Source organism: Vulpes lagopus, chromosome 10 (assembly GCF_018345385.1).
Source record: "Vulpes lagopus strain Blue_001 chromosome 10, ASM1834538v1, whole genome shotgun sequence".
NCBI classification, from domain to species: domain Eukaryota; kingdom Metazoa; phylum Chordata; class Mammalia; order Carnivora; family Canidae; genus Vulpes; species Vulpes lagopus.
Window position 1 is genome coordinate 88,588,051 of NC_054833.1, and position 23,131 is coordinate 88,611,181.

Sequence of the window (23,131 nt, forward strand, 5' to 3'; positions counted from 1 at the left end):
CAATCTTCTTAATAAGCAGGCATTTGCAAATCAGCTTGCCTGGAATAAAAAAGCCTATGAAGGATTCTCTCTTCCGCCATCACATAAAATCTTCCTTCATCTCACCTTTACAACACTGCTCCCATGACCCACTAACCTGTACTCTCCGTTGATGTCCTGCGGTCGTGTCTCAACTCCCAGCTTCACCGGGCTCACTGCCTACATGGCTTACAGGGACAGGCAGACATGTACACTTGGAAGGCTCATCCAGCCTGCCTGTCCACATGTCATTGACGTACCAAAACCAAATCCACCTCCTCAAAATCTGCCTACCTTCACAAAACTTTCCCAAGTGATAGAGCCGATTTGCAGCACTCTCTTTTTCTATTTTCAAGATACTGTTTTTCTACACTGCAAATGAACAATTCATTATATATTGCCAGTATCTTGTAATATGCACATGCATACATGATGACTATTCTCTGGTGTTATTTTCTAATTGAGTATACATTTGAACCCCACGGTCAGATTACATACAAGAGAAAGGTCTTCAACTTCTTTAGTGATTAACAGCAGTCAATCAGAACAATAAACACCTGTCTTTCTGAAAATGTTATCATTAAATCCTTATGAAGGGGGAAAAAAGAAAGGTATATATACAACTTTCATAAAAGGTGAGATACATGACACAAATAACCCACACGGATCACTAACACCAGGCACTGTGTTCTATGAGTAAAACACCACAGACACTTCATCTTGCTTCACCTCACATACATCATTACCACCAGGTAACAGAGACATTACCAGGGCACAGCTGAGAGCACTAGATCTACATCCTTACTCAACCCTTTAGAAGGGTTTAATTCTACATCTGGCATTGCAGAAAAGCCTAGCTACTCCTGAGCAATATTCTACACAAAACGTCACCTGAGAGGACAGCATCCAAAATGTTTAGATTCATGGGCCATGAGTCCCAATGATGCTGGGGAGGTGCACATTCCACACTTGGACTCAAACTTACCCCCTTTTTTTCCCCATTTCAGTTGCCAACATCCATACTCGCCGCTGATTGCCAGCTCCTGCTCCTTGCAGCGGCCCAGCATGCTCTCTGCTGGCACCCAAATACCCTATACCACCAAACCCCACTGACTTCTGGAACTGTCCTAGAGGGGTAAGGTAAGTCCCGTATTTTGCTTCCTCTGTGCATGTACTTGTTACTCCTTTAAAAACACATACAATACAGCACATTTTTAAAGGGGCTCTGGGGAGGGAGGTAATATTCCTATTTTATACCCTATGGGATATAAAATATTGATAGCTTTTAAAAACGGGATTCTCCTTACCCCTACAGGCCCTCTCCCGGCTTCAGAAAGATGTTGTGGTGGCTGTGATGCCACCGGCAGAGAGCATGCTGGGGGGTCACACAAAGCAGGAGTTGGAGATCTGCAGCAGGCCTGGGAGTTGTGGACCTAAAAAAGAAAAGAGCTTTCAGTTAGCATGCCCAACGTCCCCTCCGGCCCTGGTTACTAGGGGCACGCAGCACACAAGCAGGTATGTGCACCATCCTTTAGCAGATGGCCTCTCAGATAATTTGTTCTACTGCTGAAGTTAGCCTCTCTGTTTCAATCAGAGCTGATTCTTTATTTCAGCAGGAACAAACCTACAACCCTTCTGGCTCCACACTATAAACTGGGTCCTGTTGTAAAGCAGTATGGTGTGTGCCCCCAAAATAACCAAGTTAAGATGCGACACAGTGCCAAAGCACAGTGACAGTGGCATGCTTTGCTTAGAATGAAAACAAAAAAGCAATGGTATCAGATAAACACAACTGTAAAATGAACCACAAGTGGACAAGCTGAACTTTCAGAACAGTTTCCAATGTGAGATGCTAGAGGCATAAGACAGATACTTTAATAAGAAAATATTCAAGGCATTGGGGGGGTCAAAGAAAGACCCTATCATTTTCTCAAAGTCCCAGTTTAATTTTGTAAAGCTAAAGGCAAGGTAAAAGACAAAGGCTTAATACCAGAGGGAAAGAAAGACACCATTCAAATGAGCATTTTCTCATAATGCCCACCTGAACAGGTACAAAACATAAAGCTTAAAAGAGAAAGTATTTCTTTTAGAGGCAAACTGAGTTCTCTGGTATGTATCACATGTCTTTATTACTTTTCTTTTGAACTTTGAAAACATTTAAAAGCAGCAGCAGATCAGAGAGCAACTTTTGAAGGCCAGTACCATCCCTTGTAAGCATTTAAAAAAAAAAAAAAACTTCAAATAACAGTTTGAGTGTGTTCCCTTTCAAATATTCTAGAGAGTACATAACACTTCCAAAAAACTAACCAATCCAATTTCACGTGGTTTTAAATAAGCTAATAAAAACTCCATAAAATCCAGATACTTAAGACTCTCCATTCATAAAGTTCTTTAAAAATGACAGATAAGCAAACTTTTTAATATTAAACCATTTTTAGGGAGCCTTGTTACATTTAGTTCCTTTTGAATCACTACCAACTTCCTGTGATCCAAGATTTTAATATCCTCCATTAACTACTTATTTTTCTATGTCTCTTTTAAAATAAACAAAAACATGAATCACAAGAAAGTAAGACTATACTCCGTACAGATCACCCTATAGAGTATACACTCGGTGCTACACAGGACACTTCCTGTGTGGCCAGGTCTCTGACTCCCACTGCCTCGGGGACAACACACAATGACACTAAGTGTTGTCAGCAGCATAACCTTCACCACCACACACCCCGCCTTCCCGTACCAGCACTGCAGATTCCAAATCAAAGAGTCAATTGTGCACTAGAATGTACAAGATACTTGATATTTTTTTACCATAATCACCCAATAAAAAGGAATTGCTGGTTAATATTTTGCACTAGGAATTCATCAAACAGATCACTCAAATCCTTATTCATTCAAATCAAGAGTCTTAAATGAAGAAGACACCAAATAAAGCATTTCAAAGCATGTTGGCATTATTTTAAATATGCAGTTCAAGTAATTTTTAAGGTATTTTACATATTAAAAAATACATTTCAAAGCATATCACTGTTCTTATTTATGAATCAGAAGTATCTGTTTCTGATTTTCTTTCAATTCTTCTAATGAGTTTTACTTGGACTATTCTGAGTCAGTTCTTAAACACAAACATCCACATATACGTACAAATTACAAATGCCCATTCTAGGGAATCAAGTTTGAATAGTAAGATTTTACCAATATTCTTGCATAGCAGCTCTCTGCAAATACCAAATTGTCTCAAACTTTCTTAGGTTTCTTTTTTAGAAAGATGAGAATGCCTAGTTTTCCACACTGAAAACATTTCTCATAGAATAGGCTTGATAAATAACATTTTTGACACGTATTTTATACAACAGTATAATTAAGCAAAACTCTTTCAGTGCTTTCTTAGTTCTAAAATCCAAATAAACCAGGAGGAAATGAATTACCCAACTTCACAGTAATTGTGAACCATTAAAACTTTAAATCCCACGTGGCCTATAATGACTGTCAGTCATGAGTGAAAACAGCCTGCTGAGAAGCTGAGTAAATGGGGCCAATAAGATGCTCTTAGATTATTTATTCCCAAAGCCTCACTGTGATTTTTCACTTACATGAATACCATCCCCTCCATTTATAAGTTGACATTCGTATCATGCAAAAAGGCAATGGTGATTCACAATAACTTTCAACATGATTGCCCCATAACTGGCAGGAGGAGTATCTAAACACCACCTTGTCCATTAAACTTGGGGCTTTCACCCCCTCTTGCTTTGTAAAGGATTAAATAAAATTATAAACTTCAAATTTACATGTGAAAAGGACATTTCGTTTCTGCACATACATTTATTATTGATGACTTACTCCAAACAAATAGCATGGAGTAAGTCCAATACCCCATTATAGTTTATTATCATGCTTATAGATAGCAACTAAGCAACCATGGCCTTTACTTAAAACGAAGGGAGAAAAAAAGATGTGGCTGCCAAAAGAATACTCTAGCACCAAATCAAGAATGTGCACCTTTTCTTAGAAATCAGAAGAGTGGTATAACAGTGACACACTGTTAGCAGGTGAGAACAACTAAACTAGCAGAAAGGAACAATTCTGTTGGAAGAATGATTTCAGCTGTACATTCCAGCATGTCTCTAAGTAACACCTGATTACAGACTACAAAGAGTTGATAATAAACTTCATGGGCTTCACTTCAGTATCCAACACTCCCAAGTCGCAAGGCTGTAAAAGCATGGTACTGACCTTTTCGTAAGGAATGAACTATGAGAAAAAGGAAGTATGGAAGGTAATGCTCACTTCGGCAGGCCTAACTTGAGGAACTCTAAGAAGATGAGAAAAAAGCCACTTTTCACACAAAAATGAACCATCACATCATAAGGCATTCTTCCTAGCAGCGTGGCCTTCTCAGGAATGTTTACCTGTAGACCAAGCCCTCATTTATCTTTGCTAAAAGTCAGTACTATTGAAAATTCAAAATAGGTTTTAATGCCTTAAAATTAAATGTTATGACTTTGGGACTTTGGCTACACTCATGTAAATTTCCTGAAGGAAATAAGAAATGAAGTTTTAATATATTTAAAGAATAATTATTTAAATATAAAATACTACACACTGCAAGCTAACCAAAATACTACACATTGTAAACTAAAGGTAAAGAAACAAGTCCTTTTGGTTTGTTTAATAAACAGGTTAATTTGTAGTTAATGCATCATATCAAATTACTACTAAAGTTTTTTCTTAAACCTTATGCAATGAATTTTTCCAGTAAAATGTTATTTTATTCAATATTCAATAAACATTTATTGTGGATCTTATATGGGCCAGGCAATGAGCTAAGCACACAGTATACATCAATGAATAACACAGGCATGGTGTCTACCAGAACACCAATGAAACATCGATATCACAACCATGTCATTCCATGGCCCAAGCACTATATACCCACTCTGTAGGCTTGATCTTTTCATCTAAAAACCACCTTATTTATACCCCAACCTCATAGGTATAAAACAAGGTTAAGAGGGTTAAGTGTCTTGCCCAAGGTCATTAAAGACAGCAACTGAAGAACAGACCAGCTGATGTCAAAGTCAAACTCCCAATATATGCACTCTACCATCCCTCCTCTCTCAGTCCCCCAAGTTAACACCTCAAATTCTGAATTAGCCACACTCACACTAATGTAGACCTCCCGTCCTACCCCCGGAAAAGTTTTTAATACAAGATTTAACTAACATTAAAATGAATGCCCACTTCTGATTATCTATACACCATACATTCTGTGCTAAGTGGTCACAGCAGCTAAGGTGGAATTAAATAATTGTGACATATGATGCATAAATGACAAACTCATTGTGTGTATACATAGATATGTGCACAGAGTGCATGTTAAATAAGTATCCTGTATCCTCCATCAGTATCTAGGTTTAGGTCTCTAACAAAAATGAAAAGATAAAATTACTTATCCTCAGTAAGTTTTCATTTTAAAGACAGAAAAGCAGCTTCTTGCTTTTAATCTACTTCTAAGAAACTTGATGTGGTGTAGAGAGGGCAACATCAATGATGCGTGGAAGCTGTGCTGAAGCTAATTTCTCTGCAGCCCCTCTATTGTACTGTGGCAATCAAGTTTTAGTGAAGGATTATAGATACAGACCAGAAATCAGAAATTCCAAATGTTCCTCCCCCGACTGCTCACATATGGCAACAAAACAAAGAAGACGGTGTTAAAGCTTGAATGACATGGCCCCCACATTCATTGCAGTTTTGGAGATGAGTCTTCTCCAAGGTAACTAGTGCTATGTAGCCTCAGCTACCCCACATTGACAATGGACACTTAGAATGGATGCCATCAGGGACATAAATGATACAAAAGCACACTCATCCATGCAGAGTCATAACAACTCAATGAGCCCTAAACAGTAGATTAAAAATACCACAATATCCCTAATGACATATCCCCGACTTCAGGGAATCTCTAAACCAGGTTTAATGTCAAGGACAACTTTTCCACTTGTAATAAACCAAATAGGAGTCAAGGTGAATCAATGGTATTTGCTCAAAATAATATTTGTAATAATTACATATGCTACCTGGAAATTCATTTCATACAACAGTTAAAGAATCAATAAGTATATAACTCTAGGAAACCAAAACTCTACTTTTTTTCTATTGTATGAATGATAGGAACTCATCAGGAATCCACACAGAATGCCTACATAGAATATTAAAAGGAATGGCTTCAATTACTTATCTGTGAGTGAAGAATTAAATATGGTCTATCAGAGGCAGACCAGGTACTCCTCGGTGTTCTATTGCAAGAAAATTACTAAACAATCTTATGAAGCATTTTCAGAACGTACAATTATTTCTAGATAGCAAGTTAACTCTATTATGCTAAAGACCTGGATTTCTATAAAAATGGAATTTTATTGTTTTTTAGTAAAAGCAAGAAGGAAATCTTTCTTTGGGGACCAAAGGCAAACAGATTCCTTCACATTAATTCCACTCAGAGTGCTCTCCAGAGAGGACTGGCATCCAGGGCTGCCACAGCTGCCTGTCCAATTCTAAGGTCACTGAGGTAAGAACTTTCTCTCAAAGACTACAGTCTCCTTCAAGGCACTGCACCCACAGAAGCACACAGAGTAGGCTTCTGCTAAATGCCCAACAAAGGCACCAATCACAACTGAAAAAACATTCCTCACTGCACTCAGTATTATCATGCTCCTTGGTGCTACCGACTCACTCAGGAACAAACTCTGAAAGCAAACTAGGTCACACATGACCTAGGAAAGCTAAGGGAGTGCAGCCAAAGGAAGAGTTGAAGATGTTATCCCAGGCTCTTTCAGTTAATTAATGGAGACCCACTCAAGCTGGCCTGAGACAAGAAGCCTTTACTAGCTAAGGCCTCCCAAGAGCTCAGGGGGAAGGCACACTCGTTCCCATTGGCCTTCTACTGCTCTCTGCACAGTTGCTTGGATCCTCTGTTCTCCCTGCCTTCCTGTCCTATCATGTCAGCTTGCTTGTGACCTGTTTACACCTGCCAACCCTCACTGCATTGAGGCGACTCTTGATTCATCCTTCTGGCTTTGCCTCTCAGCTAACTGCTTCAGTCTCTCAATCTTTTCAAGCAAGGCCACAAAGATCATAGATTGCCATTCCACATTACTATTCTTTCAAAGAACTAAAGATTTTGCCAGCTGCCTTATTATATATTAGTTCAAGAAACCTAAAGTGCAAAGCTGCCTTATTTAACTGACGATCCCAGCCTACTCCTACTTCTAAGCATACACTAACCATAATTCCACCTTACCTCTACTGTCTCAAGCCGCTGCTTTTACTACTTGTTTCACAGAAACTTCTGTCATTATAGTCAAACAAATCCAGTTTGGTCTCCTAGTCTATAAATAAGCCCAACCAAATTAACACTCCCCAAGAGGATGAAAGCTTCCTAACAGAACACATAATTTGCTTCCCTTGAAAATGCTACTTTCAAAAGTAGCCTCAGTTCTGCTAAGAACTCAATTACTTTGCACTGTCAATAGCTTCCACCTATCCCTGTGAAAGTGGGGGCTCTAAATAGATCTACCAATATAGGGTGATAGTAACCTTATGCATTTTGATGGTTAAATGTTAACAAAGCAGAAACCATGGATCCCATCCCCATAGGCAAGATGACCACAGAACACATTTGAGACTGAAAGGGGACACTGTTTAACAGTTTGCCGGGTTTAATGTAATCCTGCACATAGAGACAACTATGTTCCATATCACAGACTCCCGGCTCTATGGGATATAGTAGCAGAGCCTAGAAGACAACCCAGGTCCCCACATACAATCCTAAGACCTTGCTTATCTCTCACAGAACTAGTCCCTGAAATGTTACCCAGAGTCCTAAGTTCAACAAATTGGCATTATGCTAGTTTTGGTTACTGGTCACAGATATTTCCTTATGACCACTTCTTAGTTCCTTAACTTCCACTGTGTCTAACACTGTAATCTTACCTAATATGTACCATAAGGGCATTTGCCAAGTTCTTTTAACAGTCCCAAATATACCATATGTTCAAAAAGTAATCATGGTAAAAGAGTTCATTCTAATTCATGGTGTAAACAAAAGAATACATCCTTCAGTTACAACCCCAAACCAAAAAAAGCTTAAAAAGATAAAATACATAATTAATCAACATTTCAAAGCTATTAGGTTTTTGTTTTCCAGTGCTCCACTTGCCATGCATGGTATTTTCTGTGGGCAAAACCAACTCCAATTTCTTCTTTTTAAAATCTTGCAGAGAAACAAAGCATATTTCCTTCTTTTCATCTTTTCCCCTTATAGCCTGGATAAGCTGAAGGAAAAAAGAGCTATGATTATTCTCATCTATTACATTATCTTTTCATAATAGAATTGCAAACCAAGGGAAGAAGAAAGTGGATATCCACACAATAACGACGTTCCTTCTAGGAATAAGTATTTTATCATCTCAGTTATTCTTGCACAACAACTATGAGTATGTGCTGAACATAGAACTCAAAGAAAAACATGAGGCATAGCAGTGTGCAACTTACATACTGTGCCCATTTCCCATACTGTTTTTGCAGACAGCTTTAATGTGTTGTACCAGACCCATACTAACAACAGAAGCTTCAAGCTTTTATTGCTGTTAATACTCTGAGCAATTACTGTAACTCAGCAGGAACCTCTGCCCCAAACAGCAACTATCAGATTGTAATCAGCATTTCATAAGAGACGCTGTTCAAACATGAAGGCACCTGTTAATGTGCTAAAATTGTAAAAAAAAAAAAAAAAAAAATGGGGTCTGAATCTAATAAGTTAAAAAAAACTGTAATTTTGTTTCACAACTATATCTTTTCCATGGTGTACTGGTATTACATTTGGTTTAAAAAAAATCACACACAAAGAGGATGAGCAGGGACAGAGCAGTAGCAATGGCCACAAGCAAAAGAAAAATCATCAGGAAATGAGACCACTGCCCAGATTTTCAGATGTCAATACAGCATCTGCACAAAAAAAATCTTTGGAAGGAAATACAGAATAAATAGCAAAGACCTCGAAAAATGGTAAAACTTCATATTGACATAAAATCTGAAAGAAAGCATTTGATTTACAAAATTGAACTGCAAGGCCTCCTTATAAAACAAGCAGGGAAGTTAAAAGAAGCCTACCAAGAAGAAATAAATCTTATAAGTAAAGGGCACATTTGACTTTTTTTAAAAAAAACAAAACAGTAAGCCTGTGTTACTTATGCAACAAAACTTTAATAAAAAATAAATGACATGCAATTTTTTAACCAGCTAAGTTGGAATTTACTAATTGGGTATTTGGGGTCATCAAAAATATTAAGAAACAAAGGAGACACAGTGTTAAAGATCTCTCCACACTACATTACCTCATTACCTTTCTTTAGACTGAAGTATCACATACAAAGTGTGAGAATATAAATACTGTCAAGTTACAAAAAGTTTTGGAAATAACAGCATTCACAGATACTGAAACATACCTCTACAGAGCTACAGAATTAGGATTTCTCTATACCTAAGAAGGTAGATAGTGGTTCACAACCTTCAAGTACAAGGATCCCTTTTTAATGTTTCAAAAGATCCCCCAATGATAATACTCTGCTAGTATTTCATGTATCAGTTGTTTGAGGAAAATACATAATACACTGATTCTTAACTCTGTATTGTTATTAAATAAAGTGATTTTTAAAAATCACGCCAGCATATTAATATATTTGAAAAGTAGTTGTACAAACACATGTGAGGCATATTTTCAACTGAGAATGTTTATTTTCAGTCCTTTGTAAAATTCTCTATAGATATCCAGGGATCCAAAGCCCCCAGTATGGGAACCATTAGTCTAAAACCTAGAGACTGGCTAATGGGCCATATCAGCACCTCTAAACTTGGGGAAGGTTTGTAATGAGAAAGTACTATAGACATGCCATCCCCATGCCAGAGTCCTTCCCCCAACCTCCACCACCAGATGACCCCCAGATACACTCCATACTCACTAAAACCTCTAAAGAAATGAATAGCTGCCACCAAAAACTAGTCTCTGCTACATTTATATTCTTTTTTTCCAACTCACCACCAATTCCCAAATTTACTTCAGGGTCTTCAAAATGGCTGAGAAGAAACAAACTACTTCAGAAACTCAAGAAAATCTTTAAAATTATTGTCAAAACAGCTACTCAAAAAATGAAAACTTTGGGAACACTGTTCACAGTACAAGCTTTAAAACTGCAAGTGTTACAAAACCAAAAAGATAGAACTGGTAACTGCCTTACACATGCTATGGCTGCCAGGCAGTCAGTATTCAGAGGTGACCTGGTTATCAAGTCCAGAATCATGAAGAAATAATCAAGAGAGACAGCCAATGGAACTGGAAAGAGAGAAGGCACAGAGGAAAATCAAAAGCACATTAAAAAATGCTTACCAGTTTGAAGTCTTGAATGCTACAGATGAAATACGGCGTGTTTGGCCTCCGACTCTCGATATACACACAGTCTTTAAAAGAAAAAGAAATTTTAAAACAATGGTATTTACCATTAAGGGAACAAAGACAGGGCCTATAAAGCCATTGCATAAATAAACAAATGACAAAGCACATATCTTTAATAGAAAAAAAATTTTCAAAGATGTATTATAAAAGTACAATTAATTTTATGCTAGAGAGACAGCCCTTGGGTTCTTACTGACCACTTTTCTGATAATTTAAAGAACCTGATAAAGCCTCAATTATTGCTTCCAGGGTGCCTGAAGACGAGAGAGAAATCCCATGGGATTAACTATATGTTGATGAGGAAATTTCAATTAAGGGAATTATTTGATTGCAGCTACACAAGACAAAATCTTGAATGTCTTATTCAGAGAGAAGCTCCCATGTCTTCACAAAGAGAAATGACTTTGCCAAGTGCTTCTTTATTTTCACTAATTTGTGAGGAAATAAATGAAAGATGTAAAAGAAGACTAGCTTGAACATGCTATTATAATCACCTTTCCACCTAAGCCAAGAAACAGAAAGAAATCTAATCTGTTGTGGATAACTTACTATTAAACTTCAACCTAAACATGTTTTATTTTCTAATTATAAATAAAACCAAGGCATCCAATCAGAGGTGGGATGCAATAAACCAAACTACACTTTGCTCAAGGGAATAAGAGCACTTTCTTAAATTATATTTGACATGGCAATGGTTGGATAATTATTTCTGATGCTCTCAATAGCTGTAGTCTAAAGGGCTGCTCTTTAAAATGGCAGGTTAAGATACCTTTTTTTTTTTTTTTTTTTTAAAAAGAAGCAATGATTTTAAGGGAAGCAGTGGCTGGCTATAAATGGACTTTAACACTCCCCACAGGGCAACCCAAGATGATTATAAAGCTTAGGATAAGATCCTCTATGTATTATTTACTGAGAACTAAAGGCATCTGCAGTCAATCAAATTTTCAAGGGATAATGAACATAATACCCACATTCAAAATGCCATTTGTTTTATCCCTCCTCATGACCCTTCATAATGAGTGTATCTCAGGATAACTCAGATGCTTAAAAATACAAGCAGATTCCTCTACTGCCTTATGTTACATATGCAGAGCCAAGAAAAAGAAAAGGACAGAAATCTGGAGCCATCCATCCAGTGGACACTCCAGTACCACCACAGGCACTAGCTGACGCACTAAGAGATAGATGATGAAGAAAGCCCTCACCAAGAACACCTCTTTCCAAGAAACTTTCTGAAAAACGTCGGGATTTCTGTAGCCCAAAATCATTCCAGAAAAAGAAGAAATATGAATGCCAATTATCTAGGCATCCAGAATGTCCCAACTGAATTCTCTACTCAGATATAGACTCAACAACAAAGATTCAATCTCTGAATCCATGTACAATAGCAGCTCAAGAATAAACTGCTGACTGGACTTTCTACTTTATTCCAGGGTCCAGGATGCTATATAACTCTACTTAACATTCAGACAACATCCATTAACATGCCAATCATCTTAAGGAACAAGAGAACTCTCCCTAGTTTGGTAGATATTTGTCTTCGTATCCCTAATTTGGTATTCAAGTAAAAATATTCCCTAGATAAAAAAACTCCAGTTCCAACTTGCACAATTTTGGAACACAAATTTGCAAATTAAACAAACTTAATTTCTGTGTCCCAATCCCTGACGTACCCAGTACAAGTATCTCAAATCTCTAGGTATCAATTATTTACCTGTCTCACTCAACCTGCATACAAATCACAGTTGATAGGCCCTCTTCTTCCCTATCACCTCCTATAGAAAACCTTATCTTCTAAATCTCATAACACTGTCATACCGAGCTATACTGACTTCAACACGAATGAGTCACTTCCTAACTTAGGACTTCCACTTCCTTAAAGTTCATGGGACTAAAATGTGGTGCATACAATGGTCTGGTCCTGCATACATCTCAATCTCCACTGGGCTACAGTATCCAAAATTCCACTACATTGTCCATGCCAAGCCCTCTTTACTCCTTAATTCCACTGGCACCTACTTTATAATAAGTTAGCTTCAAGGGCAGTAAATTCTCATGGCTCCTCTGTAAAGAAATGGCAACATCCCCTTTCTTAAAAAAAGCTTTACGTGGGACACCTGGCTGGCTCAGCAATTGAGCATCTGCCTTTGGCTCAGGGCATGATCCCGGGATACCAGGATCAAGTCCCATATCGGGCTCCCTGCGTGGAGCCTGCTTCTCCCTCTGCCTGTGTCTCTGTCTCTGTGTGTGTCTCTCATGAATAAATAAAATCTTTTTTTAAAAAAAAGCTTTACGGGCACCCCCGGTGGCACAGCGGTTTAGCGCTGCCTGCAGCCCGGGGTCTGATCCTGGAGACCCAGGATGGAGTCCCGGGTCTGGCTCCCTGCATGGAGCCCGCTTCTCCCTCTGCCTGTGTCTCTGCCTCTCAGTCTCTCTCTCTCTCTCTCTCTCTCTCTCAATAAATAATTTTTTTTAAAAAATGCTTATTTAAAAAAAATAAATAATAAAAATAAAAAAAGCTTTACACATACTTTCATAATCCACAAAATCATCATAACTATGAACCTTCTAACTCAGAGACTTAAAGTAGCGATTAACTTGTATACAAAAAAGCTTTCCAGAAAAGGAAAATCTATACTCTCATTTCTCATTACAAAGTTACATTCATCTGCAAATATACAATGGATGTAACTCTCTTAGACAAGGGAAGAAAGGACTATACTGGGATGTGGAGAGCAACTCCTGGTACCCTGGGCCTAAACGCTTCCTGGCAGTCTTGAAGACAGACTCAAATCTGTTGGCCTGAGGAAAGTTGCCATGAGGAATAAGGCAGTGTGAAAAAGATCCTTAAACCTAATAGGTGGCATTAGCACATTTACTTATTAATGTCTTGTTAAGAAATAAAAAGTCAGGGGATCCCTGGGTTGCTCAGGGTTTAGTGCCTGCCTTTGGCCCAGGGCGCAATCCTGGAGTCCCGGGATGGAGTCCCATGTTGGGCTCCCGGCATGGAGCCTGCTTCTCCCTCCTCCTGTGTCTCTGCCTCTCTGCCTCTCTCTCTCTCACTCGCTCGCTCGCTCGCTCTATCATAAATAAATAAATAAATCTTTAAAGAAAGAAAAAGTCAGGGGCACTGGGTGGCTCAGTGAATTAAGCATCTGCCTTCAGCTCAGGTCATGATCTCAGGGTCCTGGGATTGAGTCCCACATGGGGTTCCCTACTCAGCAGGGAGTCTGCTTCTACCTCTCCCTCTGCTGCTTCCCACTGTTTATGTGTGCATGCTCTCTCTCATTCAAATAAATAAAATCAATTTAAAAAATAGATAAAAAGTCACCTCTTTTTGTTTAAAAAGCTACAATGCCAAACCAAATTGATCCAAATTGATATGAGACTAATTACATGACTAATTGATATGTGAGACTATTACATAACTAATAATCTGTAAAAAAGGTCACTGTATCAAATAATCTCTATCAGTATCTGGAAACTTATACATGAAAAAGATAAGCTCATTTCATAATTAAATGACAAAATTTTTAATTGTTTTTTTAAGTATTTTATTTGGGATGCGTGGGTAGCTCAGCGGTTGAGAGCATGTGCCTTCAGCTCAGGACATGATCCCAGAGTCCAAGGATGGAATCTCACATCGGACTCCCTGCATGGAGCCTGTTTCTCCTTCTGCCTATGCCTCTGCCTCTCTCTGTGTGTCTCTCATGAATAAATAAATAAAAATAAAATCTTTAAAATAACATCTTTTCTCAAAAAAATTAGGGTGATCCAACTGAAAGAGACTACATCCTAAGGAACAATTTGTAATTCAAGTCTCACAGGAAAAAAATCTACTTATCATTATTCTTAATGATTTTCAAAACAAGGTTAATTAAATAAGGCCAAAAACTCATAGAAAATATTTCCCTCTTGTCTCATTAATTAAACAGCTATTTAAGAAAATAACTTCATATAGATGTTTAAGTGAGCACAAAAATAAAGTGGTTTAATTTGGCAATGGAAAGATGAACACACATGAGTAAAGACCAATGTTAAAATCTCAGTAGGAATATATGCCCAGTAATCTTTTAAAGCCAAAATGATTTGGCAAGAATTTTCATGCAATTTATAAGTGCATAGATTGTCTGAAGCCTGTTATAAAATTGGTTTCAGTCAGTTGGATCAATGATCCTCAACCTGAAAATCTCCTATAGCCAACATAAGTAATAAAGACACCTTTTTTCTAAGAAAGAAAAGAATGAAAAGAAAGCCAGTCTTTTTATTACACTGCTACCAGTTCTGAAAAAAAAAAAAAAAACTGAGCAAAACTGATGCAATCCATTAAGTAAGTGCATACTGCACATTTTCAAAATTACCCATATGGAAATGCCTATTTACCAGATTGAGCAAACGGCTGCTACAGGGCAAATATATATTTTTTTTTAATCTTAAAATCAGCAAGCCTGAAATATGCCAGAGAAATGAGTGAGGCTATTACTATAGATATCAATTATTCCAAACAATACATGGTAATTTATTTTTTTCTTTACTAGGGATGTCTGGAAATAAAACCATGCGTGTAGATTGAGACTTGCTCTCTAACACCAAGCCTCTGCCAGGGAATGATGACACGATTAAGTGACCTCAAATACTGTATCCGTGATCCGTGCAATGATACTGAACAGGGGCGTTTCTGGCTGTTTCTCACAACCTAAACATAGCTTTGTGTCCAAGAATCTATTGTACCATCTGCAAACAACAGAGCATTTGCTAAGCTAGGGAAAGAAGTAAGCCAAAACATGAAGGCCGATTCTCAAGGCAAAGAAAGCCCTTCTCTGCTTTTCAATCCTCAGCAAATCAGCAGGTTTATGTAAATAGAGCAAGAGCATGGTCCTCTCAAGGGTAAAAACCCCAGCCTCAAGCATCAGGCAGTTTGTCAGCCTAAAACACAAAGAACCTGTCAGCATCCTTCCTGACAGCCTCCGCCCGGAGCACAGTGGACACTTACTTCATCAACTAATTGAGCAAGTAGTGCTGTGAGCTCAGCATTACAGCCATGGTCACAATGTGCAGCAATGCTCAGTCTGTGCTGAGCTCTGTAATTTAAAGAATTTCCCTCCTGTTAGTGCATTTCTGCCCCTTAATCTTTGAAATATCTTCTCATCCCTTTGCAAGGCATGGCAGTGCCACGCTATCATAATTTGCAATGGAAAACCTTCTACTTGAACACCTGGGTGGCTCAGTGGTTGAACATCTGCTTTGGCTCAGGTCACCATCCCGGAGTCCCAGGATCAAGTCCCCCAGCAGGCTCCCTATGGAGCTCATGTCTCCCTCTGCCTACGTCTCTGCTTCTCTCTGTGTGTCTCTCATGAATAAAATAAAACCTTTTAAGAAGAAAAATAACACCTTCTACTTGTTTAAAAAAAGAAAAAAGAAAAAGCATGCATGAACAGACTTTCTCACAAATGCATTTCCCAGAAACACACAGCGTGCCACAGTGGTGGACAAGAAGATTGACTCTCAGAACTGCTCTGTCCTTCGTGTTCCATTTCTCTTACACAGGATTCCTCCACCCTGGACATGGAACCATTCAGTGAGTTAACAGCCAACTGGTCTAATGTTACAGAATCAAAAGTCCACAAGTGTCTCACCAGTTAATATGGGTATTTCCAAATGTCCAACATGCAAAAAGGTATGTAGCCACATGAGGCATGTGAAAAACAACACTGAAATCCCAATCCACAGTGCATGGCTTAACAACGGGGGAGCCTCTCACCTGTACAACAGTTTCCCCATCTGTACAACAGTCAAATTTATCACAGTTCCTCGCCTCTATTACAATACACTACATTCCAGAGTAAACATTCAAAAAGTATACAAGGAGCAACTGACCTGAACAAAAATGTAAAAACAGAAAAGCAGTTATATGAGATCCTATTGAGAACGCTGCTGTGTACTATCAATGTGAACATAAAGAATGTTGTTTGCTAATAAATACTTCTTTAAGAAATAATTCAATTGCAGGACGATCTACTTTTAGTTTTCTACCAGATTCTTTTGTGGGGAAGGGATACCCACATCGGCTAGGAACATTGGAGAACTAAAAAGGGAAAAAGAAATAAAAATCGGGAAAACAGCACCTCGTTAAGTGAATCCTCTAGTGCTTACTTTTATCCTGTATTCTGAGCCTGAAAACTGTCACCAAAACTGACCTGCAACATCTTAAAGATTCTAAAGTCCATGGGGAAAAAAAAATCTCAGGTAACAGACGCTTAGTCCCTTCCTTTTTAAACTTCATAAAAATTAAATCCTGCATATTCCAATGTCTACAGATTTCCAACTACCAAGCTAGCATAGGTTTTTATCTAAAGACAGAACACTTTATATTTCCAGCAAATACTCATCTATCTTTATCCTCACTGCTATCAGGAAATTAAATGATGAGAAAAACCAGCTGGGAGTCTGGGGGGAACAGATCATAACAAACTGAAAGAGACTGTTTCAATTTCCCACCTTTTCCTTTTAGTCCTCTAGAAGTCAGAAAAATCTTCTAGGATATCAAAAGCTTAAAGACTGATCCAAAACAGTCTTCTTTCGAACCTGGAAAAAGTGATCCTGGCGTTTTAGAATAACTGCTGCAGTCAGACCCCACCCCCTTCTAAATCAATCATATGCTACATAGATTTGAAAATTCTAGACTGCCAGCAGCAGCAATTTTAGCAGTTACATGGATACGCTAAGGTACTGGCCCTGGGTTGGCACTCTTACTCAAGTAGAGTGTCTAAAGCACTCTCACCACCATTTCCTTCTGCAAATGTTCCTTAAAAAGCCCTCCTTGTTGGGTACCTGGGTGGCTCAGTGGTTGAGCAGAACCTGCCTTCAGCTCAGGTTGTGATCCCGGAGTCCTGGGATCTAGTCCCACATCAGGCTCTGCGCAGGGAGCCTGCTTCTCTCTCTGCCTGTATCTCTGCCTCTCTCTCTCTCTCCGTATCTCTCATGAATAAATAAATAAAATCTTTAAAAGAGAGAGAGAGAGAGAGAGAGAACACACAGAATCTAGCGTGCAGGGGAAGATTTTTTTAAAAATCATTGGTGGCCATCTGCCTTATGGAAGCAAAACATGTTAGGGTATTAGAGACATGGGGGAGGGGAATTTCCAGCCCACTCTCACCCTTGCTACCCCACTGTACCTATCTTTCTAGTGCTTAAGAAAAAAATATAAAAAATAAAATAAAATAAATCTTTAAAAAAAAATTTGTTATAAACCTAAAACTGCTTCTAAAATATCATCTTAAAAAAAAAAAAAGATCTCAAATTTTCATTACAGATCTTCAGCCCACTGTGAATTATAAAATGTCATTGGGGGACAAAATTCCACCTATCTAATGATTTCCAATGATCTATCTCCTTAGGATTCTACATGTGCTGATTTTGCTATAGAACATCTACATCATTCTCAGGCCAGAAAGTATTCTATTGGGGGGGTAGGGGGGAGTAGGTGAGATCTTGTCTGGTAATCTGCCATCCACCACCTGTCACTTTTATTATCAAAATTAGCAAAGATCTACGCAAGGGAAGCAGTATTTAAAATATCTAAATGCCTCTTGATTCCCAAATGAAATGAGAGATTTAGTTTATTGTTTGAGCCATAAGATGCTCTGGATGCTTTCTACCCGAAACTATACACAACACACTTCAAAAAATGAGTGCAGCTGCTCTGGGCCAATATAACACTTAATGAGACTTTTGCTTTTTGTAATTTGTACCTTGTAAAAATCATGTTTTGAACATCTGCTGAGATGAAATGAATCAGAACTTAGAGGAAAAAATTAGACTTCTCCATTTTAACTGAAGTAGTAACAGGCAAATCCTGTCAAGATTACATTAAAGCTAAATAAAAATGAAGATAAATATATTCTACAAGAAACAGAATCATAAAGTCCTAAAACATTCACACACAGACTTACTGGGCACCAGCTACATACCAGCTAGTGTCAGAGACACTCAGATGAATAAAAATATTGTCCTTCTCTTGACAAGTTCACCATTCTAATATCAGAGCCAGATATGGAAACAAATAACAAATGTCTGCAATAATTTTAGTTTGTACTTGTGTTTTAGTCTCTGTGCAGAGACTGCCAGCTGAGCATAACATTCATTCTCCCCTTCTTCCTTAATAACTGAACATCGTATGTCTAGCAGGGCCTATGGCTCCCATAAAATGAAGGATCAAGGACTAGAATCCTGTCTACTTTTGTATCTTGCCCTAACCTCATCTCCACAAAATGTCTTGCACAAAGTTATAGATACACAGGATCGCGTTCTTATGTTACCAGTTCATCAATGTGCCACTAATACTATTGCTGACTATCTAATATACCCCATTAAATTCTACTAGCTTATTCAAAGACTGTTCCAGGCCTTAAACTTAATTATCTGCTTTATACAATTTGTATAGTTTACATGATTTATATAAACTTCTAAGGGCAAATAAAACCTATTTCCTGACTCTCTTATTGTATCCGTACCTCTTCCCTCTCACCCTAAATCATTACTGTTTTAATTTGGGTTTTTGTTGTTGTTGTTACTGTTGTTTGGTCAGGTGCTTATTTTAAAATCAAAGTCAAAGACTAAAGATATTTTAAGAATAATTTAAAACTTCTAGTCAATTTCACGTGACTGAATAAATATTAAGATCTCAAATTTTCGGGATCCCTGGGTGGCGCAGTGGTTTAGCGCCTGCCTTTGGCCCAGGGCGCGATCCTGGAGACCCGGGATCGAATCCCACGTCGGGCTCCCGGTGCATGGAGCCTGCTTCTCCCTCTGCCTGTGTCTCTGCCTCTCTCTCTCTCTGTGACTATCATAAAAAAATATTAAAAAATAAAATAAAATAAATCTTTAAAAAAAAATTTGTTATAAACCTAAAACTGCTCTAAAATATCATCTTAAAAAAAAAAAAGATCTCAAATTTTCATTACAGATCTTCAGCCCACTGTGAATTATAAAATGTCATTTGGGGGACAAAATTCCACCTATCTAATGATTTCCAATGATCTATCTCCTTAGGATTCTACATGTGCTGATTTTGCTATAGAACATCTACATCATTCTCAGGCCAGAAAGTATTCTATTGGGGGGGGTAGGGGGGAGTAGGTGAGATCTTGTCTGGTAATCTGCCATCCACCACCTGTCACTTTTATTATCAAAATTAGCAAAGATCTACGCAAGGGAAGCAGTATTTAAAATATCTAAATGCCTCTTGATTCCCAAAATGAAATGAGAGATTTAGTTTATTGTTTGAGCCATAAGATGCTCTGGATGCTTTCTACCCGAAACTATACACAACACACTTCAAAAAATGAGTGCAGCTGCTCTGGGCCAATATAACACTTAATGAGACTTTTGCTTTTTGTAATTTGTACCTTGTAAAAATCATGTTTTGAACATCTGCTGAGATGAAATGAATCAGAACTTAGAGGAAAAAATTAGACTTCTCCATTTTAACTGAAGTAGTAACAGGCAAATCCTGTCAAGATTACATTAAAGCTAAATAAAAATGAAGATAAATATATTCTACAAGAAACAGAATCATAAAGTCCTAAAACATTCACACACAGACTTACTGGGCACCAGCTACATACCAGCTAGTGTCAGAGACACTCAGATGAATAAAAATATTGTCCTTCTCTTGACAAGTTCACCATTCTAATATCAGAGCCAGATATGGAAACAAATAACAAATGTCTGCAATAATTTTAGTTGTACTTGTGTTTTAGTCTCTGTGCAGAGACTGCCAGCTGAGCATAACATTCATTCTCCCCTTCTTCCTTAATAACTGAACATCGTATGTCTAGCAGGGCCTATGGCCCCTTAGAATAAAGACCCCATTTCTCAACTTCCCTCATAGTTGGTTTTATATATGACTAAACTCTGGTCAGGGGATATAAACAGAACTACAGTATTTCAACTTCTGCAAACTGATTTCTGAACAGAGGAGGCCCTATTCTCTTTATCCTTCCAGTAAAGCCTAACAGCAAATGTACTGGCTGGAGGTGGAGCATGAAATAGATAAAAAATAACAATGGGAATGGAAGCCACACATGCCAGAGTAACAAAACCTGTGACTGTAGCTAAAGAACCAGACCAAGAATTTACTATTCACAATTTAGGATTTCTGGCCATTATACACAAACATCTTTAAATTATTTTTAAAAGGGGGCACCGAGATGGCTCAGTGGTTGAGTGTCTGCCTTTCGCTCAGGTCATGATCCTGGACTCCTGGGATGGAGTCCCACATCAGGTTCCCCGCAGGGAGCCTGCTTCTCCCTCTGCCTATGTCTCTACCTCTCTTGGTCTCTCATGAATAACTAAATAAAGTCTTTTGAAATAAACAATTTTTTAAATGGGGCAAAATCTTTAAACTACATTCATGAACAAAGTGACATTCCAGAACAATGAGGTGGGGAAAACATTCATTTTTGTTTTTAATAGGAAAAGCTAGAAAGGAACAAATAACCCCTAACAAGCCTATAAAAGCATACTACACAGTGCTCTTGATTCAGAATGACTAAAACAGCTTGAATAGAGAGCACACACTACCCTCCAGTAGGATTAAGAATCAATTCCTAGAGGCAGATAAAATAAGGCAGAACAAATCCACAGCTGCCTCCCTAAAGAGACTTCACAGCTAAGTCAAGTTTCTACTGTGATTCCATCCCAAGGCTGCACAAGTAAGAATAAGGGACAGCAACTTCTCCTGCAAATTGTCTGGCACGTTGTGTAGAGGGCAGTTTGATGGTGTCCACTGGCACCAGAGGCTCTCCCTTTCTTCTCCACTTCCATGTGGGTTTGATTTGAGGACTTGAGAGACAATATGTGGCTATTCCTCTAACAAAAATACAGGGACCATTGATAACCAAATTTTCTGGAAGGTTTTATCATTTATGAAGTGATAAAAAAAAGTGAAAGCTGACCAGAATTCATACTGCACTAAATTCTCAGAATATAATCCATATTTTACTTCATACTAGAAAGAAGACATTCTCTCTAATGTCACAACTTTATATCCTCCTTTCCACATCATAACAGTGGATAAAAAACAGAGCACACAAATGTGTCTGATCCATTCTCTGAAGTGAAGATTTACTATCCAAAGGTGACACAGAGTCTCCTGCTCTACCTAGCAAACACTTCTCCAGTTTCAAAACCACAAATTCAGTCATTTGTAGAGGCCAAAATCCCATGGTACATCAGGGTTAATTGGAAAGAATTACAATGGCAGTACACAAAAAATCTTTGGATGTCCGGACATACCCTAAAAGGTAAAACTCAGTTAATTCTAGTCCTAAGGAGAGTCAGCAGAAATGAATAAATCAATGTTCACCATTATCACCAGATAAAGAAATATATTTGGAAAGAACCTAAAACTCAACAATATACAACTAGTCACACGATGGTATCTATCCATTAACACAGGTATACCTGATGTTTTTCAGGCCACAGACACCTTTAGTGACCTATACATTAGCTTTTCAAAAGCATTTTTTTTTTTTGTAAATTCACACACACACACACACACACACACACAAAAACATGTACTATAATACTTACCACAGTATGAGAAAAAACATTTGTAATATATGTACTTCTTTAGTGACTCGTTAAATAATAAAATTTACTAAAGGTTATTCCCTTAATAACCTCCATAATTTCAAAGTAGTGATGAACATAAACATTATTTTCAGATGTTTTTCTCTGTTTTATGTGATATGGGAATATCTGTGGGTTCATACTGGTGTCACAGGTACTATCAATATCACTACAGTTTACTGCCTATCTTCATAACTAAAGCATGACTGAATGCTAAATGTCATTTGAAATGTAACGAAGTAGTGAAAATAACAATACAATTTTTACCCACTCAAGTTCACAGTCTCCTGAATTATATTCACAGTCCCCTGGGTTGACCATGGACTCTTCTAGGTTTATAATGCCAGTATTATTGGTACAGTAAGCAACAATAATGACTCAGATTTGTAATTACTGGCATGGCAATAAACTCAGGACATGTTAACCTCAAAAGTATCATAACCTCACATGTGTTTACTAAGGAAAGTGATCATACAACAAAATATTAACATTAGACTCATGGTTTTGAGATTTTTAATTGTCGCTTATCTGAACATTTCAATTTTCTTCCCTGAAAATGTATTATTTGCTCATCAAAAAAGAATAAGTGCAAGAGAAATAGAGGGGGAAGATAAGAATTTTATAAATGCATTCACAGGGCAAAGGCAAAAGGTAACAGGTGAATTCAGAGGCGAGAAGACAGAACGGGACCACCTCTGGTGTACAGAAACAACACTGAAAAGGGAGTTTGAGATCCACGTGTAGCTCTACCAGATGCCACAGTAGTGAGCATCCTAGCAGCTGGGGAGGTAACAGAAGTAAAACAGATGACAAAACTGCTGGTTTCTACAAACAAGTAGCCTCCACCAATCAAGACGGGAATGCCAAAAGCACTGCAACTCCATGATGCCAAATATCTATCTACCTTTTGGATAGTTGCAAACTTCAAAAGCATTCTAGTTCATGAGCCTGAAAGACAGCCCAGGATTT

General features: G+C 38.0%; 1 protein-coding gene across 5 annotated transcripts in view; it reads right to left on the minus strand.

Moving 5' to 3' along the window:
* The window catches only part of RERE (arginine-glutamic acid dipeptide repeats), a 401,403-nt gene that overhangs the window by 210,876 nt on the left and 167,396 nt on the right, over positions 1–23,131 (minus strand). For 4 of the 5 annotated variants that reach the window (XM_041770330.1, XM_041770328.1, XM_041770329.1 and 1 more), the window contains exons 3-4: positions 10,463–10,533; positions 1,326–1,451 (exon numbers count right to left, since the gene is read on the minus strand). In XM_041770330.1, coding sequence (XP_041626264.1) covers positions 1,326–1,451; positions 10,463–10,533 — 197 coding nt within the window. The remainder of the gene's footprint in view (positions 1–1,325; positions 1,452–10,462; positions 10,534–23,131) is intronic. The other variant, XM_041770332.1, reaches the window with a different exon arrangement.